Here is a 27,939-nt window from a genome sequence, read left to right as displayed (position 1 = left end):
CCCACCAGGGAACCAGAATGGAGGTGTGTGGGGGGGCAGGTAGGCGGTCACAGCATGGCTGGATGACAGCCATTCTCTGAAGCTTCAGCGGTTCAGGGTAAGAATGGCAGACTGAGGTGTTGAGTCACCAGCAAGATGGGATTTCCAGAAGTTTCTGGGGGAGCATAACTCAATGGAAAGTCGAATCTAGCAAGAATTTCCAGATGGAGGTGTGGAGTCTTTGTGATTTGCATTTTTAGGGCTAGACCAGCTGCATATGGAAGTTCCCAGGCTAGGGGTCGAATCATAGCTGCAGCTGCTGGCCTACGCCACCTACTACAGCAACTCGGGATCCGGGTCTCTGTGACCGACACCACAGGTCTCGGGAACTCCCGATCCCCAATCCACTGAGCGAGGCCAGGGATCAAACCTGCATCCTCATGGATACTAGTCAGGTTTTTAACCCGCTAAGCTACAGCGGGAACTTCCTTAATGGGACATTTTAATAGTGGGGCTTATGTGAATCTGAATCTGAAAGCTCAAGTCTGCCCTGATTTCTTTATTTTCTATAAATTATCTGAATATTGACTCTGAGCCCTTAGCCCACCAGGGAGGCCGGACATTCGACCCCAGTCATTTTGAGTCTTCCCTTTCCCTGGCCTCATGCTGGAATCCTTGGTTCTAAGACACTTCTTTATTTGGTGAGGTTGAGTCCCTTATCTTCCCAGTCACCATAGTTCCCTCAAGTCTGTTGCTTGTTTATGTTGAAAGACACACATGGGTGTGGACCTCTTGGCAGGGTCTGAAGTCCGGGTCCTCAGATGCAGGCTGCCAGGTGTTCCATGTGGCTGCTCCCTCTGAGATCCTGCTACATCCCTAAAGCAAGGCCAGGGAGCAGCCACAGGTTTTCAGGGCTGATAGGACACAGGTGCCTCTCATGATCGCCCCGCCCTGGTAGCAGAAACCCCTCCCTGTCTCCTCATTGTCCCCTCACAGGCACTTTTCCAACCCTTCTTTCCTCAGTGGCCCTAAGCTTTGGAAATGACAGCCTTGAGAGAAAGTCTCTCGTGGTCAGATTCTCCTTGTGCTCTGTTCCTTTTCTGCAAAACTCTTGGATCCTCAGCAAGGGAGCCTAGAGCAAGCTATATTTTTCATAGTGGAATAGAGTGAGATAAATACAGGGAGAAAAATGTATTAATAATCTGAAAAAGTGTTCTATTACTGGATGATAAAAGACCTATGAGCTCCTTTTTTAGCTATAGCCTGTGAAATCTGGGGGCCTCTGGGCAGGGTATATTCCTTATGATGCGAAGTTGAGAACGAATCTGTGTAAAGGTATTTGTACGTTGATCATAAGGTGTCGTCAGGTTGGAATAAGAATATCACACTCAAGCCTCGTTCTGAAACTTAGGGGCTTTATGACTTCAAACAATTCATTCAGTTTTCTCTAGACAAGAGGTCAGCATTATTTTCTGTGAAGACCCAGATATCTGGGCTTGCTGGCTAGAGGTCTCCGCCACAACTACTCAGCTCTGCCTTTGTGGCAAGAGAACAGCCAGAGACAATACCAAAACAGATGAGCATGGCTGTGTTCTGGTGAAACTTACTTTACAGACGGTGAAATTTGAGTTTCATATAATTTTTGCATCTTTTTTTTTTTTTTTTTTTTTTTTGGTTCAACAGTTTAAAAGATATAAAAACCACCCCAAGCTCAGCAGCCATGCAAAAACAGATGGCCAGCTGGATCTGGCTTGTACCTATAGTTTGCTGACCCCTGGTCTGGACTCTAAGAGTCTAGCTCTGAAGTTTAGAGCTCAGTTTTCCCATCTGTAAATGGGAAACACATAACTCACAGGGTGGTCAAACAGAGGTATAAGTTTTTACTTTGCTTTTTTTTTTTTTTTTTTTTTTTGGCTGCCCTGCTGCATGTGGAGTTCCCAAGCAAGGAATCAGGAATCAAATCTGAGTTGTAGCTGTGACCTAAGCCACAGCTGCTGCAGTGCCGGATCCTTAACCCACTCTGCCAGGCCGGGGACCTAACCTGCATCCCAGCAGTCCCAAAATGCCTCTGATCCCACTGTGTCACAGCAGGAACTCCACTTTCTGCTTTGCATTATAAACTTAAGGCATTATTGCTAAATTCGATAAATGTGCTGAGGAAACCCAAGGCCTACATTTTCGTCTAAATAGAAGAAAAAAGTGACTAGAAATAGACCCAGCGGTCTTTACAGATTTCATAATTAATTGCCTTTCTTTGCTTCTCCATCTGTGTGAAATAGAGTCGATGCCACTGACCTCAAAGGGAAGTTTTGTCGATAAGTAGGTAGAATCTATGGGTGGGATTTCTTTAGAAAATGCCAGTTCTGGTAGTCATCATTTACCTCCTTTCTTTAGCTTTAGTGGTGTGCAGAAAATGACTTTTATCTCTCAGAATTCCCTTCTCCAAAGCATATACATTAAAAAAGATTTAGACCCTGTCCTGAACTCATGAGGAAGATGCAGTGAACTCTTGGTCCCTGTCTCTAGGTCTCTGTTGTGTTGTTTCCGTCCTGCGTATGGGACTGTGCACTACCACTGACTATAAAATGAAAAAGAAAATCTACTTTAAAATGTTTTAATTAACTAATTGATGTATTTATTTTAAATTTATGTTAGATTATAAGTAAAAAACCTGAAGAAATTGGAATTTATGATGACAGCCTACCCAATCAGACCTTGGTGTGCACCTGGTGAGTAATTCAGTCAGGGATTCCAAACCATTGATCTGCTGGGCTGGGCAGTTAAGAAAAAGGCCTTTTAAAGCAGCCTAGGCAATAAGACAATAGGAAATAGTGGAGCCCAGGGCAAACTGTAGAGTGCAGTTTCACTCTTCTCAAAAGCATTTACTTTAAAATAGAACACAGTGGAGTTCCCCCTGTGGCGCAATGGTTAATGAATCTGACTGGGAACCATGAGGTTGCGGGTTCTATCCCTGGCCTTGCTCAGTGGGTTAAGGATGCAGCATTGCTGTGAGCTGTGGTGTAGGTGTAGGCCAGTGGCAACAGCTCCGATTCGACCCCTAGCCTGAGAACCTCCATCCACCACTGGAACGGCCCTAGAAAAGGCAAAAAGACCAAAAAAAAAAAAAAAAAAAAAGAACACAGTGAGCTAACAGTTTTGGCCAAACCAAATAGGTTGATCTGTTGCATCTGGACAGCTTTTTGACACCTCTTGTGGGATACGCTTGAGACAGAAGGTACTGGTGGAAAATTGTTTTTCCTATAAATGGAAATGAGGGTTGACCTGAGAAAGAAGTGTAGACAATGAATGTCTTTGTTGTCTAACGGTGCAGAGGTGGTGAGGGTTGTGAAATTTATACCGGCCTGGGGGCCACGGCCCTGGTTTTGACATTTCCTAGTTAAAAACTTGGGATTAATTACCTAACTGAAAACCTACCTCATGAACATTAAATAAAATAATCTATTTGAAAATGTTTAACTATAAATTGCTGTGTCAATATTATACTCTTATATACCCAACTATGGGCTAGTAAGTGCAGGTCCCTGGCAAGATAGTAGGGCAACCACTGCAGCTGTTAATGGTTTCTTTCACCATCACCATACCAACTTCTTTCAAACAGGAACTAGGAAATAAGGTACATACACCTTTTTATTATAGGGCCAAGGATTATATTATCAGCTTTTTTAACTGGAATGTGCGGTTATTCTTGTTTGGACCCCCATAAGACTAAAAGCTGGTGCCTAGGCTAGCTCTTTCTCTCCCTTCAGCTGTCATCCATTGCCTGTGATGACATCATTCTTTGAAAAAGGTGACCTCAGATACTAAACTCTTATTTAAGCTTGTGTGTGACCTAAAAAAATATTTATTAGACAATACATCATGTGATTTTTGCATCCAAGGACAAAGGATTGGGTATTATTGAGCGCCAATAATAATTATTATTGTTAAATAAAAACAAACATAAACCTTTGAAATGGAAATAGACCATTAAATGTCATCTTGCCACAGGTTCACATGATTGGGAAAGAAATGCTTATCTAATCCAGAGGCTCAGTTTCTCTGGGAACCTGGGAAGAAGAGCTGTTCTTAGTTTTGTTTTACCATAAATGTCCTAATTTCATTAAGTATGGGAAATCTTGTGGCCCGCCCCATCTTTTGCTGTGAACTTTGTCCCAGTGTACTAGTACTTTTATTTTAAAAAGGTTATTTCCTACTTGAACTTGATTTTCCTCTATAAGCAAAAGAGTTCTCATGTGCATGGGAAATCTTAAGATTTTGTTGTACCAGCAGGGGAAACTTAAAATAATAATTGATTCTTTATAATTTACTTTTTTCTTTTTTGTCTAAGGTTTTCAAATTATGAGAGTTGGACTTTTGAAGCTCAGGCTTTTGATTTCCCAGGTCCTTTAAATTTGTTTGTTTTCTCGTGTCTTTTGGAATAGTTTCCTCTGCATTTCCTATACTTGATAATTGCCAAATAAATATTCTTTTGACTTAGGCCTGCAACATTCATCAGCACTTCTCTATTTATTGCATTAAAGCAAAAAATTCTTTACTTCAGTGTAATGTAGAAATAAATGATTGGGCTTGGGGATAAGCAGAGAGTGTAAAAGAAAACTAAAGCTTGACTGAATTCATTCTTTCCCAGGAATGCGTTTTAGCAGAAAGTATTATAATTCTTTGCTTTTGCTGAGCTTCATTGATTCCTAGGGCAACCCCTTTACATTTCTGGGTCAGTCTCTCCAATAACTTGCTTTCCTGCTAGTCTTTAACAAGTCTGTTACTATGATTTCAGCGTGCCGTGTACATAATAATGAAACTAAATTGTTAAATCCAACACTTATTTAAATTGATTAGACACACCACACATTCATCTTAACTTTTTCTCTGAGAAAAGTTAATGACTGGTGACCAAGGAGAATTAAAACTATGCATATATTTTTGTAAATGTTTTTAGAATATTAGAGAATGGCTTTAGTTATTTGTTAAATATTTTAATTTTTTGGATTTGCAATTGTTTTGAACCGGATACATTGCCTGATGATTTGCTCGATTTTCTTTCAGAAATAGGGTCATCAGCATGCTAACTGCCTTGTGGTATTTATTCCAGATATTTTAAAGATCAGTAGACTATCTCAGAAATCCAGCTTGCTCCTAAGAAAGCGAGACTTTGACTTACAGTGTAGCTACAATCTGATTTTTAGTTTGTCAGAACCAAGTATTTGGTGCAATCTAAACTTCCTACCCAATTCACTGGAGGATGGGAGAAAATGGCAATGAACTTTGAGGGGCACACAGTGGCATAAATGTTCAGCAGGAAATGGGAATTTTTTTTACTTAGAGATGCCTCAGAGACCAGTAACACCTCTTCTCACCTCCTCCCCATAAAACCTGGATATTTAAAGAATTCTCATTACTCAGGTGTTACTAACAGAGATTAGTCTGTTCACCTTTGGATCAAATCTCCCTGCTTCTGATTTGGGGATAACCTTGGCCTGAGTTAGGATCAGGTTCTTGTGAAGATGGTTTGCGGGGTAACAAGACCCTTGATAATTTCATCTTCAGTAGCTGGTCCTTAGCTATGTAGAGGTGACAGGCTCCATTAATTACTAACAGCAGCTCAAGCCCTGCCGGTAATTCTATCTCCACTACTTTCACGTTGTGAGGTAGCCAAGGCATTACCCAGGGAATATTGAGCTAGAAGTGAACACTCTTCTATTTGGGAGGTGGTGGGATTTTCTTTTTGTCTCCCTCTCTACTTTTCATCTTTCTCAGCCTCCATATCCCACGGGATTAAGACCATCTTTGGGAAAATAGAAAAATGGAGACTTGATTCTCATAACACATCAAAATTGCAGAGATGAAAGTTTGTCTTGGAGATAGTCCACTCTTAACAAACTCAAAGCTTTAAAGCTTTCTCAAGTAATACACACTAAAAACATGGCAGCCTTTACCCTTACCATGGTGTCAGGTTCAATGGGCAGGACTTAAAACTGGAACAGGAAGCCCTCATTGGTACCAGAGAGACTGACAAGACCATGGGGTCATTGGGTTTGAGGGGGTGAGAAGGGATTTCTGAGGTGAGCTTTGTAGGGGCTGATGTAGACGGCATGGAACTATGGTAAAGTGTTATGAGTCATTTTCTGGGGTGGGTGCATATGCATGATCATGGAGTTGTAAGTTGGTTCCATTTCTGATGAGGGACTGTACCTGTACACGCTTGCAGACATTTCAGGGGAAACTGAGGCTCTATACAAATATGGGAAGATTCTGGTTTTGTATGAGAATAGAACCTGCAGGTAGAACCTGTGGTTTGGTTTTGTAGTCAACCCTTAAGGTCAATAGTGAAAAGCTATCATGAGTCCAAAATTCAATATTTCCTTTAAAAAAAAAAAAGTTAGTTAGAAACTTTGTTTTTTAAATGGTTAGTGTCCATATTCAGATTATGCACTTTTTATGTCCTGTTGAAGACTCGTCACCCTGCTTTGCAAGGAGCATTTCTCTCTCTGGGAATAGACTTTTAACCTGTAAACAAAAGCATGATAGCTCTGCTTGAAGCCAGCCCTAAACCAGTGTATCTTAAAATGGAGTTCCTGAAATACATTCACCAGGAATACCACATGTGTTTGTTATAAATGCATATTCCTGGGCCATACACTTGAGTCCAGGAATATACGTATTCTTTTTTTTTTTTTTTTTTGCTTTTCAGGGCTGCACCCATGGCACATGGAGGTTCCCAGGCTGGGGGTTGAATCGGAATTATAGCTGCCAGCCTACGGCACAGACACAGTCACAGCCATGCGGGATCTAAGCTGTGTCTGCGACCTACACCACAGCTCATGACAGTGCTGGATCCTTAACCCACTGTTTGAGGCCAGGGATCAAACCCACAACCTCATGGATCCTAGTTGGGTTTGTTAACCGCTAAGCCACGAAGGGGACTCCCAGGAATATACTTCGGCGTAATAAATTGGAGGACTCTACTAAAGCAGTGCTAATTAGGTTTCCCCTCAAGTTGCTTTTCCATTTCCCATCTCTCATTACAATCACCCTTGTGTTTAAGGAGACTCTTAACTGTGTTTGTGAATTCCTGAATGATAAAAGTTGTGATTTTCTTGTCTGCTATGATACTACTGTTAACATCTATTATCGTGCCTGGTAGATTGAGGAATTTTGATGCCTATTTGTTGAACTGGTTGAATTAAATTGAGAAGTAGTCATACAGTCGGACTGATGAGAGAGCTACAGTTGTTTACCAGGAGAGTAAGGATTAAAGTTAGTGCCTAGATGCTCTCTTTGGAGGAGAAATAATTGAATCATTTGAAGGGGGATGCATGGGATAGAAATATGATGTAATGTTCTATTCCATTAATTACAAGGTAGCTTTCCTCTGGCCATCCTTAGTTTTTCCTTATATATTTTGTGCTGTCCACAGCTGCTTGGTACAGTCTTAACAGGGTATTTTGCTTTGGTTCTAGTCTTGCTCAAAAGGGAAAAATCAGTGTTAAGTGTTTTCCCAAGGAGACGCTGTCCCCAGACACTTTTCCCAAAGGACTGAAGCTCTGATTCACCCATTCTTGGTTTCTTTTGATTTGCTTCAGTTTCATTTCATTTCTAGCCTTACTTAATGTTAGTAAAATGCACGCCATAGAGAAATACATTCTTGAGGACACAAAAGGACAGAACTCATGGCTATTTCCTCTGCTGGCAGTGAGTCTGCTCTTCACTGCCCTGGCATTTCCTGGTTTGAAACGTGCCCTTCATGACAGCTTTCTGTCCACACTTGAGCTGCACCCCGAAACGGGATCTGTGCCACCCGTCCCCTGCTACTATAGCCCCTTTTGGGAAAATGAAGAAGATGATATTAAGAGGATGATATTAAGTTCTTTGACAATCTGTCTCGTTTTGTGTTTTTCCCTCTCCCTCTGTTATGAGGAATGTCTAAAATCACAGTATTCTACAGCTGTATGGATTATGTGACAAGTGTCCAAAGGGGCAACATTTATTGTTTGCCTCTGAAGACTTTTGTTTATTTTATTTCCTTCCAGTATGAACCCATGAACTTGAACTTGCCCATGAAGAGACTACCTGGGCTCTCGACTTTACTTGATGACACTTTATGAAACTTTGATTGTTTTCTTACTGGGAATCTTTACATATCCTTATCATAGACCACAGGAGTGACAGTATCATTAATGAAAATTGGGGCTTCTTGTAAACCTTCTGGAGAGTCTTTGACCTCCAGGAAAGAATGGGGGTCAGGCTCAGCTTCCAGCTGCTGAATCTTCCTTTCCTTTCCTCTAAAATTTCTTCTAGCAGAGTGATCTTCTCAGCCTGAAGGGAAACCTGGGTGGACAACTCCATAATCAGGCTGAATTTTCGGTCACCGTCTTCCACGCGCGGGAGACCACCATAAGGCTCTTCTAGCAAGCTGTCTTCTAAAGCAAACAAGAAAAGGAAAGTCTGAGCCGTTTTAATTGCATTTCCCAGAACTCAAGGAGAGGGAAGATGAAAAAGCTTCATTTCTCACGTTCTCAAAAGAGAACACAGATGTTGCATCATCTGTTCAGAGATGCTGAGAATGGAATCTGGATCCGGTGTGGGGAAAGACTCTGGGTGCTCGTGAAAAAAATCTTAGAAGCCTCTGGAGAGGGAGGAGAATCGGTCTTTGCCAACTCCTTTTTATACACATTTAACTTTCAATGAACCATGGGAATGAGCTGTCCTTGAAAACCCAATCTACACACAATAGCCACCCTAGATTTCATGTTCTCCTTTTCCTTAAGAATCTTTTACGGGAGCTATCATCAAGTAGAAATATGCTTCACTGTGAGTTTTAATTTGGGGAAAAAAAAGGCTACTATAGCCCCTTTTGGGAAAATGATAAGGAAAAAAGACTAATTTCCTAGCCCAGGTCAGCTTGAGAGTTCCCAGGGGTGTGATTTGAGGTGATCAGGAAAATTCTATTAGCATGGTATAGAGATTAATTGCTTTAAGGTCAAAGATTTTTCAGGATGTCTTAATAAAATCACAGATACCTCCTGGACATAAAAGCTTTTCATTAGCAGTTTCTATTAGCTAACTCCTCAGATAAGGATAAAGGCCTGAGCAAGGAAGGAGAGAGAGGCTTCATCAAAGAGATAAAAGATGAGTGGGTGGCAGCAGGAAATCCTTGAAAGCAAATATCACTTGACCATCGAAAAATTTAGCTGCTGAAAGGAAACCTCATTCTACTGGACTTTAGCAGTAGCATCCTCCTCACCACTCTCATCCTGAAGTCTCTACCATTAAAATAATTTCTGATGCTGGGGATTCAAAGTCTCGAATGTCATCCTAGGATTAATTGATCCACTAGCACATGAATGAACCTGACACATGGTGTCGACAGCTGATTGCTATAATTGAAGGTCCAGCCTTTCTTTACTCAATCCCCAGTGAAAACGAACCCCACAGCTGCACCTAAAAGAAACATAACAGTCCAAGATACAAAAGCCTGCTACCGTTGTGTACCTACACACCTGCTAAAGATGGGGCAGCTTTGCTGTGATCGTCCATGCAGGCAGGGAAGCACCCTGCCTTCTCAGCTAATAAAATTAATTTGCAGAGTTCCTATTAGGGCTCAGTGGGTTAAGAACCTGACATGGCGTCCTGGTGGATGTGGGCTGGATCCCTGGCCTTGCTCAGATCTGGTGTTGCTGGAAGGTGTGGGTGTAGGTCAAAGATGTGGCTCAGACCTGGCATTGTTGTGGCTCTAGTGTGGCCTGCAGCTCCAATTCTACCCCTAGTCCGAGAACTTCCAAATGCCAGAGGTACATCAGTAAAAAGAAAAGAAAACAAAACAAAACCAAAAAAAAAACCCAACAAAAACTAATTTGCTATCATTATTTTCTCAAGAGATTATGAGGTGAAAGCTTGAGCACTGCATGGTGCAGTGGGCATGATGCTTTGGGTTCACAAAGTGATGAGAGGAGGGATCAAGCTGTTCTCTGCTTTTATAAATTCTTTTTTTTTTTTAAATAATTTTATTTTTTCCCTTATAGCTGGTTTACAGTCTTAGAGATTCTTACTAGCAGTGTAGTATGATTTAAGAATCCACGGAGAAGTTTTTTTGTCTTGAACATTTGAAATTCTCACAGTAATACTTAGGGAGAAAGAGAATTCCCATTATGGTGCAGTGGAAATGAACCTGACTAGTATCCATGAGGATGCAGGTTCAATCCCTGGCTTTGCTCAGTGCATAGGGATCTGGCATTGCCATGAGCTGTGGTATAGGTCACAGATGCGGCTCGGATCCTGTGTTGCTGTGGTGTAGGCCATTAGGTGTAGCTCCAATTCAACCCCTAGTTTAGGAAGTTCCATGTGCTGCAGGTATGGCCCTAAAAAGCAAAAAAACAAAAACAAAAACAAAACAAACAAACAAAAAAACCCCAAAAACCCAACCAAAAGACTTAAGTAGATGGTAGTGTGAGTACCTTTCTTTAAAAGCATTGGAAAGCACTCAAATCCCACTGGGCATTTAATTTGTTCCCTCTTCAATCAGCGCAGCAGAGGGAGTCCATAGGATGGGGTGCCTTCCTCATTTACTGGGATGCAGGGCCTCATCTTGCCTTTTATCTGACCAGAGCTGTGATGCCCAGTACAGTAACTACTTGCCACATGTCGCCATTAAGCAACTGAGTGTAAAAAAATTCCAACAAAAATTAAGAATTTTTTTTAAAAAATTGGGAGTTCCTGTTGTGGCTCGGCAGATTGCAAATCTGACTAGTATCCATGAGGATGCAAATTTGATCCCTGGCCTTGTTGAGTGGGTTAAGGATCTAGCGTTGCTGTGGCTGTGGTGTAGGCTGGTAGCTATAGCTCTGATTTGACCCCTAGCCTAGGAAATTCCATCTGCAGCATGAGGGGCCCTAAAAAAAAATAAATAAATAAACTGTGCCTAGTCTGAGTTGAGATGTGCTATAAGTATAAAATACATGCTTGATTTAGAAGACAGTTTGAAAGTAATGTGAGATGTCATTACAGTTTAAAAATTGATTAGTCATCAAAATGACATATTTGAGATATATTGTGCTGAAATATATATATTTTTTATTATTTTTGTTTATTTATTTATTTATTTACTTTTGTCTTTTTGCCATTTCTTGGGCTGCTCCCGCAGCATATGGAGATTCCCAGGCTAGGGGTCTAATTGGAGCTGTAGCTGCTGGCCTACACCACAGCCACAGCGACGCCCGATCCGAGCCGTGTCTGCGACCTACACCGCAGCTCACAGCAATGCCAGATCCTTAAGCCACTGAGTGAGGCCAGGAATTGAACCTGCAATCTCATGGCTCCTAGTTGAATTTGTTTCCGCTGCGCCACCACGGGAACTCCTGAAATATATTTTAAAATCCATTTGTACTCATTTGTTTTTACTTTCTAAAAAAGTGGCTGCTAGAAAATTTTAACTATCATATGTGGCTTGCATTTGTGGTTCTCATTGCATTTCTATTGGATGGTGATGAGCTGGAGTTTCCTTTCTAGGGAATACTCTTTGGAAGTCAGGTAGCTGTGTTCCTTGCGGAGGCGCTAGTTAACATATCTGGTTGTTATTTGGGAGGGAAGATGGCTGGGCCTCAGCCATTAGCACAGGGATCATTTTTCTGTTGCTCCAGGACACAGAGGCGGGAAATCTGGGCTTGGGAGAATGGTCCTTGTGGGTTGAAGTGGGTTTCAACAGGAGGGGAAAGAATGGCTGGGAAGTGGCAGCAAGAGGCGGTGGGGAGATGTTAAGGAAAGGGGTGGCAGGCTGGATGGGGGTGGGGGGGTTAGGTGGGGCTCAGGGACAAGGGACATCAGGAACCACTCCCCTGCTGTGTGCCTGCCCTCTTCTTACTCTTTGACCTCTCCTTCAGTCTTTTCCTTCTCTAGTTTTTCCTCTTTTTAGAAAGTATTTCCTACAGATGGCACAATGAAGAGAGTTTAGTGCCATCCCCAAAGGGAAACCGGTGTACATGGTTTTTAAAAAAAAAATTTTTTTTTTTTTTTTTTTTTTTAATTTTAGGGCTGAACCTGAGGCATATGGAGGTTCCCAGGCTAGGGGTCAAATCGGAGCTGGCCTACCCCACAGTCACAGCAACCCAGGATCCAAACCCCAACTGTGACCTGCACCACAGCTCAGGGCAATGCTGGATCCTTAACCCACTGAACAAGGCCAGAGATTGAACCTGCATCCTCATGGATGCTAGTCAGTTTTGTTACTGCTGAGCCACAATGGGAACTCCCTAATTTTATTTATTTTTAAATCATTCAATAATTATAGGTAGAAGACCTTGTATACTGAATGCTAATGATAAAAGGGCAAAAATACAGCAGGGCGGCATCATGTAGGCAATCACAGTCCCTAGGTCTGGGTCCTGTCTCTGCCCTCTCCGTGGAGAGTAGTAGAGAGAGAGGGTAGAAACACAGCGAGACAGAGAGAGAGAGAGTCAGCGTGTCTCAGTCAGCTCAGGCTATCACAACAAGATACAGACTGGGTGTCTTAAAGAACAGACATTTGTTTTGTCAGAGATCTAGAGTTTTGAAGCCCAAGATCAAGTGTGGTTGGGATCTGGTGAGGACTCTCGTCCTGACTTGCAGACAGCTGCCTTCTTGCTGTGTCCACACATGGTAGAGAAAGAAATCCCAGGTTGTCTGACGTATCTTCTTATAAGTCATGGGAGTTCTCATTGTGGCGCTTGGGGTTCCTGTTGTGGCTCAGCGGAAATGAATCAGACTAGTATCCGTGAGGTTGTGGGTTCAATCCCTGGCCTTACTCAGTGGGTTAAGGATCAGGAGTTGCCCTGAGCTGTGATATAGGTCTCAGACGCAGCTTGGATCCTGTGTGGCTGTGGCTTTGGTGTACACTGGCAGCTTCAGCTCTGATTCAACCCCTAGCCTGGGTTGAATCCATATGCAATGGGTGTGGCCCTAAAGGGGGGGGGCGGGGAAAGGCATGAACCCCATTCAGAGGGCCCTTCCCTCATGACCTCGTCTAACTTAATTACCTCCCAGAGGCCCCCTCCTCTAAATACACTTACATGGGGGCTTAGGGCTTCAATATCTGGATTTTGTGGGGGATATTATTCAGTCAATGCACAGGAAAAAAAAAAAAAACTGGAAAAGCAGGAGAGATGAAACATGAAGGCCAAAACAGGAGAGGTGGCTTGAGGCTTTGATTCCAACTGTAAGGTTTGCATGTATTAAATGAAAATGCTGATAAGGAGACACACTAATGACTGTGTACACCGAAAAGGGTATTTCTCACCCAAGTATGTTTTACTATTAAATGACCTCTTTACACATATAACAAAAATATTTTTGTTCCGTTTGTAAACACATTACGAATAACAAGAGTGTTTTCATCTTTTCAACCAAGTAAGGGACTCCAGGACTCACATCCTATTTGTACTGGAAAGAGCCCAAGGCCACCCCAGCCAATTTTCCAGACTCTACCACTAACCTGAGCCTGATCCGGTCTGTGCTGCTCTTCCCTCCTCCAGGCTCCCTCATCTGTCAGAGGAAGGGCTGTGCATCCCTAAGGTCCAGACTGCTCTCCATGCCCCCAAATCTCAACCCCCTGCGGGGTCTTCCCTGGCCTTTTGCTGGAAACTCAGACAGTCTTGCCACGGCTGCCTGAGGCATGGAGGAGTCTGTCTGCTGACCACATAATCTCAGGTTTAATCTCATACCCAGAGGCAGTAAGAGCCCCAGAGGCAAGAGAGATTCCTGTCTGTCAGACAGAAGGGGCAAATCTGATGAGCCAGAGTTGGGATATGATGTCATCACAACTGCTACTGTAGTGGAGGTTTTTATAAGCATAAGCCATTTTTCAGGATTTCTCCTCTTTCAATGCCTTAAACAGATGGGAAGCAGGAGTGAGAGCACAGATTTAGGGTCATGACAAAGAGGAAGCAGGAGAACGGATGTTGGTAGTTGTGCAGATTTAGGAAAGTTTAGAAAGAGAACAGACAACTTGAGCTTTCAGCTTACAGCATTCAGCTTGCATCAGGCCAGGCGATGTTCATTTTTCCATGTCACCTTGAAAGGTGAAAGGCCTGGAAGAAATGGTGACATTTGCTTTTGTCTATTTCCAGCTTCCCATTCTTAATCCCCTTAAAAATTTCAGGCTCTTAGCAAAGTGTCAATGAGAGTTATATTTAAAAAATGACTACATAGGGAGTTCCCTGCTGATCTAGTAGTTAGGACTTGGCATTCTCACCACTGTGGCCTGGGTTCAATCCCTAGTCTGGGAAGTGAGATCCCACATCAAGCCGCTGCATGCTGCAGCCAACAGACAAACAAACCATCTTTAAAAAATGACTAAATACATAACAGCAGAGGTAATTTTCCCTTCAGTAGCATAGACTTAGAGTTGGAATGTGCATTTTGGGGATGCGCTGTTCTCACCTGCACAGGAATTATTTCTGAAACATCCCCAGATGATGCTTTTCTAAGTGAGTGGCTCTCAGTGTCCCTCAGGCTCTTCTTAAGTCAGCTGCTAATTGTAATCAAAGAGTAAAATTTGCATTTTGCCATCCTATTGTTACAGAGATAGCTGGAGGGGTGGGGAGGGGCGCTGTGTTAGGTCAGGGAAGTGCAGGGTACAACTTATTGCTAATTGGGGGAGAGAGCGATGTGGTGGCCCAGTGAATGGCTGGAAAGCTTTTTTCAGTTTTTATAAATTGTTCTTTCTAAAAAAAAGGTGTGCTCCTTTTGATCCCTTTGCAGTCCCCACCCAAAAGTATTCACTGAACAGAGAAATGCTAAGAACCACTGCCCTAGTGTCTGATCTAATACCCCTAACAATGAGAAGTACACTTCTTCCCTGTTAGGGCTCTAGCATCCTCATGGGCATTTTTTTTGTTCATTCATTCATTCATTCATTCATTCAGCAATTGGTTCGCCACTTGGACCCTGCACGTGGAGAATGAGTCAGACACAGGTTGCCTTCATAGCCACAGTTCCACGGCTGGGTAGGAGAGGCAGCCCCCAGTTAGGCCCTAAAGGGCATTCAGGATTTAGCTTAAACAAACACCTCCACTGGGTACTCACTCGTGGACGGCTCTGCCTTTCAAGCTCCTGACCGGGCTGCCAAGTATTTCCTCAGTAAGAAAGACTCTTACCGGTGAGGTGATTAAATACCGCAATCCCTGAGAACCACCCAGGATTACTGTTGGGCCTAAAAGACTAGGTCAGCTTCCTCCTCTGTGCAAATGCCTGTCACTGTGACTCACCTTCATGCTGATTTTGAAAGCTGTGTATATTTCCCAGTAACCACAAGAGAGTCCTGTTTCATCTGTCACCATACTTGGACTTGGAAATTGGCACATCCTTGTACATATATCCTTCTCGCTACTTAAATAACATCCAAAAGGACAACCAAAACCTTCCTAATTTTCCATCCTTCTCTAGACTTCCACGGTGAACATTTGAGAATAGTAATTCCCTGCAATAAAGGATTCGCTTATGTTTTGCATTCTTGTAGCACAGATATTTTACCTCTTGAAAATCAGCTTAGTGTTACTTCCTGCAGACTTGTGTATCCTCCTCCAGTGTGTTTATTTGAATACCTAGAATACATTTGAAGATGGCATATTTGTTGATTTGGAAAAAAACCAAGCAGCATCATAAGAACAGATTTAATTGGCAGATATGTTTCGTCAGTTACAGTAATAAAAACGCAGTCTGATATTTGCTAGGAATTTTTGAGATGTATCACAGAACTCCCCGTATCATCATGATGACCTGCCTTATAATAGGATTATGACAGGATTATTTTAGAGGAAAAATTGGAGGTTCAGTGACAGACTTGAGCAAATACTTTCACCCAGCAACAACCCAACTGTCCCTTACTTAAGAGCTTAAAAATACCTGTTTTTTAAATTAATTAATTAATTGTCTTTTTAGGGCTGCACCTGCAGCATATGGAAGTTCCCAGGCTAGGGGTCGAATGGGAGCTGCACCTGCTGGCCTACGCCACAGCCACAGCAGCACGGGATCCAAGCCACATCTGCGACCTACAGCATAGCTCACGGCTAAGCCAGATCCTTAACCCACTGAGCAAGGCCAGGGATGGAACCCACGTCCTCGTGGATACTAGTCGGGTTCATTACCGCGAAGCCACAATGGGAACTCCTACCTGTCTATTTTAATAAGTGCTTTGGAGGGACCACATATTTAGTTGAAACCTCGATGGAAAGGCTGCAGGCCTGATGATGTGGGGGAGAGCTCCAAAGAGCAAGGGGGTCAGGGAGCCTCTAGGACACATGGTGAAAAGAAAACCACTTAGAAAAGCACTTCGCTTATCGAACACATGATGAAAAGAGAAGAAGCACTTGTTGCTTCAAGTTCACGGGGCCTCAAGAAGATGCTGTGTGGGCATCAGGACCCAGAGGCAGCGTGGGGGGTCTGGCTGATGTGGATGCTTTGGAGATTTCAGTTTTTGTGGACCAGGCAGGATGAGAGGGACACCTCACTAACCACTAGCATCACCTCTGTGGTGGCAGGATGTTCTCACCATGAGTCGTGTGTAGGACTGAAGCTGAACCACTGATTTCAGCCTCCCTCCTAGGTTCACCCTGATGCGGAAGTCACCATGATGCTTTAGCATTTCTGGAAGTGGTTAATTCTGTCTCGGCCAGCATGTGTGGTTGATGTGTTGCCATAGCTTCGTATCTGGCCAGGCTGCTTGCTGCTGCCCTTGCAATCTGCTTTCAACTCTGCACAGAGAGGTCCCATTAAAACATACTTTGGGGGAGTTCCCGTTGTGGCTCAGTGGCTTAGGATCCCAACTAGTATCCATGAGAATGTCATTTCGATCCCTGGCCTTGCTCAGTGGGTTAAGGATCCTGGGTTGCTGGGTTGCTAGGCCAGTGGCTGCAGCTTCAATTCGATCCCTAGCCTGGGAACGTCCATGGACCACAGGTGAGGCCCTGAAAAGCAAAACACAAAACAAAAAGACATAAGTTGGGTATCGATCCTTTTGTCCAAAATGCTCCAATGATTTTTCATCTTGTGTAGATTAAAAACCCAAGTGCTGATATTGGCCTGTTGTGATCTGGTCCCCCTGGCCCTCGTTGTCTTATCTCCTATTCCGCCTCTCCTCATTCACCCTGTAGCGCTACTCCTATCAAACTGATCATGTTCCTACCCAGGGCCATTGCATTCGCTGTTTTCTCTGCCTGGAAAAATTGGACCTCTGCTTTGTACACAGCTAGTTGTCTCAAATCCTTTTGGTCTTTCCTCTCCAAAGTTACCTTCATACAATGAAGCCTTTCCTGCCCTTCCTGCCTGAAATTTCACCCCAACCTCCACTGCTAAACATGTCAAATCTCTGACCCCTGCTTTGATTTTACTGACATGCTATCTCTGACTACTATATATTATATTTTTATCTTGATGCTAGTCTCTTTGCCCCGCTAGCAGAAAAACTCCAAGAGGGCTTCACTACTGTGTCTTTTGTTTCTGAAACGGCCTTGGCACATAGTAGGTGCTCATTTGTTAAATGAATAAATGAATGAAATTTAAGTGCATACGTGATACAGAATTTCCATGGCAACAAGTCCAAAGATTTCAATTGGTAGATCATTAGGATGGTCCCTAGATTTTTTTCACCAGGCACATTTTTTTCTTCATGCAGATCTTTTCACTGCTACATTTGTATTTTTCCTTTTTATGGCTGCACCTGTGGCATATGGCAGTTCCTGGGCTGGGGGTTAAATTGGAGCTGTGGCTGCAGGCCTATGCAATGCCGGATCTGAGCTGCATCTGTGACCTACCCTGCAGCTTGTGGCAATGCCAGATCCTTGACCCACTGAGCAAGGCCGGGAATTGAACCTGTATCCTCACAGACATCAGGTCGGGCTCTTAACCCACTGAGCCACAATAGGAATTCCTCACTACTGTGTTTTTTTAAAAAAATAATTAACTGTGATGATTGTATAACATTTCAGTTAACATTTCTGAGTTAAGTGTTTTTTTTGCTTTTTTTTTTTCTTTTAATAGAGTGTAAGAGCTTAGAGTAGATCTCTTCCAGATCTGTGTCTTAGAATCTATAAACAATAAAAATTGTTTTCCAAGCTGGCACCTGGCAAGCCTCGTCAGTATGGAGAATCCAGGGCCTCACTGATGAAATTCTGAATCTAGGAGGATGTCTGGGAATCTATAATTTTTTTTTTTTTTTTGTCTTTTGTCTTTTCGTCTCTTTTGTTGTTGTTGTTGTTGTTGCTATTTCTTGGGCCGCTCCCGCGGCATATGGAGGTTCCCAGGCTAGGGGTTGAATCGGAGCTCTAGCCACCGGCCTACGCCAGGGCCACAGCAACGCGGGATCCGAGCCGCATCTGCAACCTACACCACAGCTCACGGCAACGCCGGATCGTTAACCCACTGAGCAAGGGCAGGGACCGAACCCGCAACCTCAAGGTTCCTAGTCGGATTCGTTAACCACTGCGCCACGACGGGAACTCCGGAATCTATAATTTTTACTGAGCTCCCCAGGTGATTCTGATGATCAGGCAGGTTTTTACACTGAATTTCTGCTGACCCATGGTAGACATGGTGAACCAAGCTTTTGGCTACCTCCTAAGAGGCAGACCAGAAATACTCCAAGCAAGCCTCTTCCCAAGGAGGCTGCAGTGCACACAGCTTGAGGAAAGAGATCGTAATTTCCCCCTTTGAGCCTCTCCCTTGTTACCCAAAAGGGCTCTGCCTGCGTGGCTAGGGACAGATGCATCTGTGGTCCTTAGATTCTCCTCTAATTCTAATTATCTCACATCTCTTCTTAGCAGTTGTAACATGGCTAATCATCTCCAGAATATCTGGAGAAGATGATGAGTGTTTGGGAGTTTGTTTTTGCTTCTGTTTCCCAGGGCATGGATGGATCCATTTCACCACAAACTGATCTGGAGAAGAGAGGCTCTTTTCCTTCCCACGAAGAGTAGGGGAGAGGGGAGCCAGAGGAAGGGAAGGCAGGGATCACACCTTGAGATGGAAGCACAGTGACTCCTCAGCCTCCGTATGAGTCTAACAGCTACCACGGCCACCCAGGGAATAAGTGAATCCCTCTGCAGATCTGAATCCAGGGTTTTCTTCTTGGCATTTGCTGGAGTCAGGGGGCATGTCCAAGAAAACTGGTAAGAATACTGTCACAGAAAGATAGATGAATACCTTGGCACAATCTTGGAAGTCGGGGGGAGTTGTTTGTATAGGAAAGCAAGTGAGGACATCTCAAAGATGGTGCCACAAAATGAATACAGGCTGGGACATGCTGGGTGGGGGACGGGAAGCACCCAGTGGCCAGACATTGATTGGTGGACAGAATACAGTGCTGTGCACCAGCTCCTACCTATACCAATAAGGCACGGGTTTTACTAGGGTGAGAGTGGAACAGCTTAGGTTAACTTACTCCATTGCCCCCTTTGGAACAGAGTTTCTTCTCACCTACTTCAGGGTCTCAGATCACAATAGATTGTTCTACCAGGGGTTCTTGGGCAAGATACACAAGCACTGTCACTAAAACAGTGCGCCTGAGTTATGCCAAGAGGAACTCAATCTAAGCAGAAGGAAGGTTTTTGGGGAACCTTTCTTACCTCTTCCTACGAGCAGACCTGAAGTCCCATAGGTCTGGTTCCTTGGAGGAGAATAATGGGTGAATGCAAGGATCGACAGCCTGGCCAGAGGCCAAAAGGTAAAAATGATCCTGGTGGGAGAACTGGAAATTCAGGGAGGTCCAGGCCCAGGAGACAGGGAGAAAGGAAGAAAAAGAGACAGTGGATGAAGGATTATTTCTCTGCTTATCTGAAGTGGAATCTGTATGGACTCAAAGTCATTTGAAGGAGGAAAAGTAAACAGAAAGGTGTTTCCATCATCTGGATGGCAGGTACAGCAGGGTGTCTAGCAGTGAGATTGTCCTGCTTTTCTTCCCAGGTGTACAAGGGTTATATGAGGCTTAGTTCTTACAAAATGAGGGATGCCAATTCGTTGTATGACATTGAGAGACAAAATGATGTTGTAGTAATAATAGCATTGTCAGGGTTATTCTTTTTTAATTTAATTTTATGAGGGTATAGTTGACTGACAATGCTGTATTAGTTTTAGGTGTATAGCAAAGTGAATTAGTCATACATACAAATATATTCATTCTTTTTTCCTATATAGGTTATTGCAAACTATTGAGTGGATTTTCTGTGCTATACGGAAGGTTCTCATTAATCATCTATTTTATACAATAGCGTGTTTTTATTCCCATCCTCCCAATTCTTTCCTCCCCATAGCAGTTTCATCTATGGTAACCTTAAGCTTGCTTTTTAAATCTGTGAGTTTGCTTCAGTTTTATTAATAAGTTCTTTTGTGCCATTTTTATTAGATTCCACATGTAGGTGCTATCATATGATATTTGTCTTTGTCTGACTTACTTTACTCAATGTGATAATCTCTAGGTCCATCCATGTTGCTCCAAATGGCATTATTTCATTCTTTTTATTGCTGAGTAATATTCCATTATATATATGTACCACATCTTCTTTATCCTTTCCTCTATTGTTGGGTATTTAGATAGCTTCCATGACTTGGCTATTGTAAATAGTGCTACAATGAACATTGGGGTGCATGTATCTTTTTGAATTGTAGTTTTCTCGAGATATGTGCCCAGGCATGGGATTTCTGGATCATATGGTAGTTCTACTTTTAGTTTTTTTTTTTTTTTTTAGTAGCCTCTATACTGTTCTCCATAGCGGTTGTACCAACTTAGAGTCTCACCAACAGTGTGGGAGTGTTCCCTTTTCTAAACACTCTCTCCAGCTTTTCTTTTTTGATGATGGCCATTCTGACTCGTGTGAGGGGATCACTCTTTGAAGTTTTGATTTGCATTTCTCTAATAATGAGTGATGTTGAACATGTTTTCATGCATTTTTTGGCCATCTGTGTATCTTCTTTGGAGAAATGTACATTTAGATCTTCTGCCCATTTTTTGATTTTTTTTTTTTTGAAATTGAGATGCATGGGTTGTTTTTCAGAGATTAATCCCTTGTCAGTCACTTCATTTGCCAATATTTTATCCCATTATATGAGTTGTCTTTTAGTTTTGTTTATGGTTTCCTTTGCTGTGCAAAAACTTTTAATTAGTTTCCATTTGTTGGTTTTTGCTTTTGTTTTCATTTCTCTAGGGGTGGATCTGGAAAGACATTACTACAGTTTATGTCAGAGAGTGTTCTGCCTTTTTTTCCTTTAAGCATTTTATAGTGTCAGGTCTTATATTTAGGTTTTTAATCCACTTTAAGCTTATTTTTGTGTGTGGTATTAGAGTGTTCTAATTTCATTCTTTTATATATAGCTGTCCAGTTTTCCTAGCACCAACTATTCAAGAGACTGTCTTTTTTCCATTGTATACTCTTGTCTCCTTTGTCGTAGATTAGTTGACTATAGCATCCTGGTTTTATTTCTGGGCTTTCTATCCTGTTCCATTGATCTATACGTCTGTTTTTGGGGAGCCAGTACCTTACTGTTTTGATGATTGTAGCTTTGTAGTATAGTCTGAAATCAGGGAGCTTGATTCCTCCACCTCCACTTTTCCTTCTCAGGATTGCTTTGGCTATTCTTTTGTGATTCTATAAAAATTAAATTTTTTGGGTCCTAGTTCTGTGAAAAATGTCTTTGGTAATTTGATAGGAAATGGATTGAATCTTTAGATTGCCCTAGGTCGTATAGTCACTTTGACTATATTGATTTTTCCAATCCAATAACATCCTATATCTTTCCATCTGTTTGTGTCACCTTTGATTTCTTTCATCATTGTCTTATAGTTTTCAGAGTATGGGTGTTTTGTCTCTTTAGGTAGGTTTTTTCCTAGGTATTTTTTAGGTAGGTTTATTCTTTTTAATATGATGGTAAATGGGATTGTTTTCTTAATTTCTCTTTCTGATATTTCATTGATAGTATATAAAAATGTGAGAGATTCTGTATATTAGTTTTGTGTCCTGCAACTTTACTGAATTCATTGATGAACTGTAGTAGTTTTTTGATACCTTCTTTAAGGTTTTCTGTGTATGATGTCATGTCATCTGCGAACAGTGACAATTTTACTTCTTTTCCAATTTGGATTCCTTTTATATGCTTTTCTTCTCTGATTGCTATGTCTAGGACTTCCAAAACTATGTTGATTAAAAATGGCAGGAGTGGACAATCTTGTCTTGTTCCTGATCTTGGAGGAGATGCTTTCAGCTTTTCACCATTGAGAATGATGTTAGCTGTGGGTTTGTCACATATGGCCTTTATTATGTTGCGGCAGGGTCCCTCTATGCCCACTTTCTGGAGGGTGGTTTTTTTTTTTTCATTATAAGTCGGTGTTGAGTTTTGTCAAAAGCTTTTTTTGTATATTGACATGATCATATGGTTTTTATTCTTCAGTTTGTTAATGTGTTGTGTCATATGGATTGATTTGCAGATATTGAAAAATCCTTGCATCCTTGCTCTGAACACCACTTGATCATGATGTGTGATCCTTTTAATGTATTGTTGGCATCCTTTGGAATGTTATGTCATTGTTAGTCCCTCTTCCTTATAAATGTTAACATTTTTACTAGCTCCAAGCAATTAGCATTTAATTGCAGTCAGTTTTTTAAAATAAAAGGAAACAAAATTCTTTTACTACTTGAGACCTCTTCAGCTGTTGCTCTACCACTGTATTCCCCTTCACAGACAAATCTCTTGGAAGGGTTGTCTATACTGTGACTCCCCTTCCACATAATTTCCTCGTGTTAACTCACTGCACTCTAGCTTTTGTTTTTAATGACATTACTCAGCTTGGCTTTGCTGAGGTTACTAATGTCGCCAAATCCAATGGACTGGCTTCATTGTTCATCTTGAATGACCTCTGAGCATTTGCCACTGTTGACAGCCCCCCTTCATTTGACTTCTGTAATATGAAAATCTGTTTTCCTCTAAACTTTCTGATTACTCCTCTAGTCTCATTTTGTGGGCTCCTCCTCAGAGCAGTTATTGCAGGGAGATCCTTATATTCCTGATCTTAAACTTTCTCCTTTCTCTCTGTAGACAATTTTATTTATTCCTGTAGCCATTGTTGTAATCTGTTTATGTGAATGATGCCCGAAAATCACAATTGTAGGTCAGATTGAGCTCTGGACCCAGGACTCCTCCCTTGAGATGTTTCATAAACATCTCCGATAATATATGTCCCAAACTGAACTCATTACCTAAATCCAAAATGGATCTCCTTCCAATATTTTCTAGCTGAATAAAATGGCATCACCATGCATTTACTTGCCAATGTCAGAAATTTGAGAGTTACTTTAGATTTCTCCTTTACTCCCATGCTTTTTTGCCCGTCTTGTCACAAAGCTCTGTGATTCAAACTTTTAAATAATTCTTCAAACTGTCTAATTATCTCCATTATGTCAAGCAATACGTTCCTGCAACATCCTTCACCTCCATGGCGTTGTAATTCTTATTCAAAAATTATTTTTTAATCTTTTTGAGACACTGTTTTATCGAGGACTTTTCTAAACTCAGCTTTAGTCCTGTATGGAAATATAATAGAGGGCCACAAGAAACTAACAAGCTGGTAGGAACCACTTGTCAGACAATACAAATGGACTTTATAGTGGTGCACTTGAGCATTTGGACAATTATTGCTAGAATCTACAAGGCTCAATTCAGAAGAGACAAGGAAAAAAATAGATTTTGGGGAAGGAACCATTAAAGTGGTTTAAGTGTATGGGAAGCTGTGGCAGAGTTGAAATGTGTTAAGAAAATATCAAAGTAGGGAAACTCTTGTACACTTGAGAAGAATAGCTCACGGGAACAAGGACTGCTTATCCATCTTACCTCCTATCCTAGTAATTGTATCTACCTTTATTCCTTTATTAACTCTTTCTTCGGCTTTTATTTTGTGCACCTTGGTGTTAGTTTAAATTTCATCATAATAAGACAGTTGTTAATAGTTCGTGGTAACTGACTCAGGGATGGATGAGGACCAGGGATGTCTCTGCTGAATTAAATTGGCAGCATAAAAATGCCGTGTTCATGAGGATAGCCTATGGAGCATGGTTGTTTGAATTCCTCCTCCCAGTGGAATCACATTCCAATTTTATCAGCTTGATTTTATTTTTTTGAAATTTTAAGATGTAATTTCATCTTGAAATTACAAGAGATAATTCAAAACTGATGGAGGCATTCCCCAAGAGGGAACTCAAATAAGCTGTTCTTTATTTAGGAAATCTTCTGATATTTGGTACAAATGTTAATTTTCAAAGATGTTTTTCCATTAGTTGCCTACTCCATCATGTAAAGTGCCTGCCTTGAGAACATTATCAAAGCTGATGGTAAAGGAGTTATTTTCAGGTTGACTTAAATCCAAGGCCCTTTAGAGAAGCACAAAAAATTGTCTAGGAGACTAGTGAAACACTCAACAAAAAGCTTCTCCTACTGGGAAGCTTTGTATATATTTTGGACATATTATATATAGATATAGATATTAGAAAATTGATATTTATGATTTTTAGAGATGTCAAAGAACTTCCATAACTGTGATTTCACTTTTTACCTTTTTACATAGCCCCCGCCCCCCATCCAGGAGGAAAAGAGAGGAGGAAAAGGGAGATGAGGAAAGAAATGAACCTGTACAGAGCACGTACGTCATTTTACTAAGAATTTGTTTAGCAGTCGCAGCAGGGTAACTATTTATGTTTTGTTTCTGTTATTTTTGACTGATGCCACCAGAATCCTGGTAGAGGACTAGGCCCGAGATACGCAGGCCACCTTTCAGCTTCATTACTCCACCCTGCCTCTACCATTAGGTACCCATGTACCATGCAAGCTTTGTCCCATCAGCGTGTGCTCCTAATCTGGTATCAGATATATCTATGGGTCATTTTCTGAACACTTTTCACCTGTTAATGGAATATTCTTGGCTTTACAAGAATAAAAATACAAGCCAGGTGTCTCATTCTTTTTTGTTGTTGTTGTTTGTTTTCATCTATTACAAATTTCTTTTTTCTTTTTTTTGCTTTTTAGGGTCTCACCCACAGCATATGGAGATTCCCAGGCTAGGGGGTCCCCTCAGAGCTACAGCTGCTGGCTTATGCCACAGCAACATCAGATCCAAGCCACATCTGCGACCTACGCCACAGCTCATGGCAACGGCAGCCAGGGGTTGAACCCGGAACTTCATGGTTCCTAGTCGGATTCGTTTCCGCTGTGCCACAATGGGAACTCTTATTACTAATTTCTGATCTGAAAAACACTAAGATAATAGGAATCCTAGGAATTGACCGCAGGGTTACCATTAAGACTTGTGGGCATTTGTTCTGGCTGCTTTCCATGCTGACCCTCCCAGTGTCTTCGGGCTTCTAACCACCTGGGTAAACAAAGGATTAAGGAGACATAAATCTTCAGCAGGCCAGTTTCTCACTTTGTGGTTTAAGATACGGAAATTATGTATCTGTGTTATGTGTTAATCAGCCACTTCCGTTCTTTAAACCACTTAAATCTTCACCTGAGAAGATATGCCTAAAATTTAATAAAAGTATCTGCTTTTTTACAAAAGACTCAGATTGGGTTTGGTTAATCACGTAAGGTGATTTTTTTTTTTTTTCCTTGCGATTAGCCTCAAACAATCAGTATCACCTGTGAATATATCAGGGTGATTTCAATTCCGCATAACAGGACACATGACTCTCAGCAACTTAAATTACTGCAGGTAAGGTGAAGGCTGGGGAATTGCAAGGTTAGCTCATTCTGGGGCTCAAGGAGGCCAGGTTGGCTTCTCCTAGAGTCTGTTATTTTCCCCTCCTATTTGCACAGTAGCTAGCTGTGTTCTTCCAGGGCATTGTCTGAAAGTTGGAAGACAAAGAAAAGTCTTGTCTTGTAAGAGTTAGGAAATCTTCTTGGATGCTTGCAGCAAATTTACCTTACACGTTTTTGTCTGTGATCATACCACATTCCTAAGGCAGCCCTTGACAAGGAAATAGAGTCCTCACGACTGGTTAATAAACATTAACATTCTAGGGTGGGTGGGGAGGGCCCTTGAAACACATGCTCTGCCTAAATTAATAATAAAATTGGGATTCTGGTAAGAAGGAAGAGTTGTGTTTTTTGTGTCGGTGACCTAGTGTCTGGTGTAGCGCATAAAACTTTTTATATAAACTGCCAGCAGTGGTGTGGCATTCAGTGCTATTTTTGTTGCAGAAAACTTGCATAATAAAGGGAATGTATTGAGATAGGCCTAGTTTCAGGCATGACTTGAAAGACTGGTCCCAGGAATGTAACTGAAGGAAGGCTTTTTGGTTTCTCTGCTTTCTTTTTTTTTTTTTTTTTTCTTTTTGTCTTTTTGCTATTTCTTTGGGCCGCTCCCGCGGCATATGGAGATTCCCAGGCTAGGGGTCTAATCGGAGCTGTAGCCACCGGCCTACGCCAGAGCCACAGCAAAGTGGGATCCAAGCCGCGTCTGCAACCTACACCACAGCTCACAGCAACGCCGGATGGTTAACCCACTGAGCAAAGGCAGGGACTGAACCCGCAACCTCATGGTTCCTAGTCGGATTCGTTAACCACTGCGCCACGACGGGAACTCCAGCTTTCTTTCCAACGTGAGCTTCTTCCTTAGCCTGCCTGCTCATGCTCTGCTAGCCAGACCACTGCCACTGTCTTCTAGAGATAACCCTCCTTTTTATCTTGTGTCAAAGAGGATGTGTACTTGTATTTCTTTCCTGTGAGCTTCAACAAATATGCCTCATATTCCACTGGCTCCTATTAGAGTACAAGCTCATCTCAGAACCAATGGAGAAGCTACACAATTGATGTTTAAGCTTACAACATTGTAATGCACTTAAAGCAATGCAATTTATAAAAGTGATTTTCTGATAGACATGAGAGGAAGTCAGGCAGACAAGCAAATGAATGAATGAATAATGAGTAAAGAAAAACTTTCCCCAATTATTGTGGAGTTTCCTATTATAGCTATTTCCCTAGAAAGAGTTTCAATAAATTAAAGAATTATTTTCTGGAAGACAGCTTAAAATAAAGGAAATCATAACAATCAAATTTATAGGAAACATCTAGTCATAGCCACACCAGTATTACAATTCTAGCAGGATAAGAAACTGGTTGTTTTGGATGACGTTTATGGTTTTGAAAAAGATGAAGTTATTCATGGTGGTATTTTAGTATTGGGGAAATTGAATTAATTAGTTTTTGGCTAAAGAACTCCTGCGGATTTAGTTTAGGTTCAAATCTGGCCTTTATGTTTATCATTTGAAGAGATTTTTAAAATTTAAATAACAAATATTTTCAGCAGCATCAGCTTTTTAGCACACAATGGTGTTTAATGCCAGGAATGTCAACATTTCTAAAATAGTTACTATAAACATCACAGAGTAAAAAAAAAAATTATATATATATATATATATATATATATGCATACATTCTAAAACATACCCTTGTGTACATTAATAGTGTGTAAAAGCCAACAAGTGAATTATATGATTCATCAGGGAAAAACAGAGCACCTCCAAAAGATGCAAAGAGAGGAAGCAAGGGCTCAGGGTTTACACTACATGGGTGGGTGCCCACTACAATAATATCCTAAAATCTTGGACAAATCAGCCTCTCTGTGTGTTGGCCTCTTCATTTGTAAAACAAAAATGTCAGTCTACATAATGAAGCATTTTCCTGTCTCTAGAATTCTATGATTTTATTACAGACTTTGGACTTGTGGGTATATATTCTAAACAATTTAGGGATGTAATGTATCGTGTTGTTAGGTTACATGTTAGCATTTAAGCTTCTCATACATGATACACCATCCCATTCTATATCTGTACTCCTCGGTAGTGGGTGCCTGATAAGTGCCAGATTTTGTTGCATTAAATTGGAGGTTTTGGTGGTGATTATGACTCAGTCTTTATTCAATAGATGAATGGGTAGGAG

The 27,939-nt window shown here is 41.6% G+C and overlaps 1 protein-coding gene across 1 annotated transcript in view; it reads left to right on the top strand.

Moving 5' to 3' along the window:
- LOC106509551 (uncharacterized) overlaps positions 1-27,939 on the top strand; it is a 190,819-nt gene that overhangs the window by 63,010 nt on the left and 99,870 nt on the right. Inside the window, exon 4 of the mRNA XM_085011731.1 lies at positions 24,569-24,643. Coding sequence (XP_084867857.1) covers positions 24,569-24,643 — 75 coding nt within the window. The remainder of the gene's footprint in view (positions 1-24,568; positions 24,644-27,939) is intronic.

The sequence above is a fragment of the Sus scrofa genome, chromosome 2, assembly GCF_054392235.1.
Source record: "Sus scrofa isolate SSC_HxYL_T2T_F1_AM1 chromosome 2, Sscrofa_HxYL_maternal_Yorkshire_Landrace_v2.0, whole genome shotgun sequence".
Lineage (NCBI taxonomy): Eukaryota > Metazoa > Chordata > Mammalia > Artiodactyla > Suidae > Sus > Sus scrofa.
This window is presented reverse-complemented; position numbering and strand designations above follow the sequence as displayed.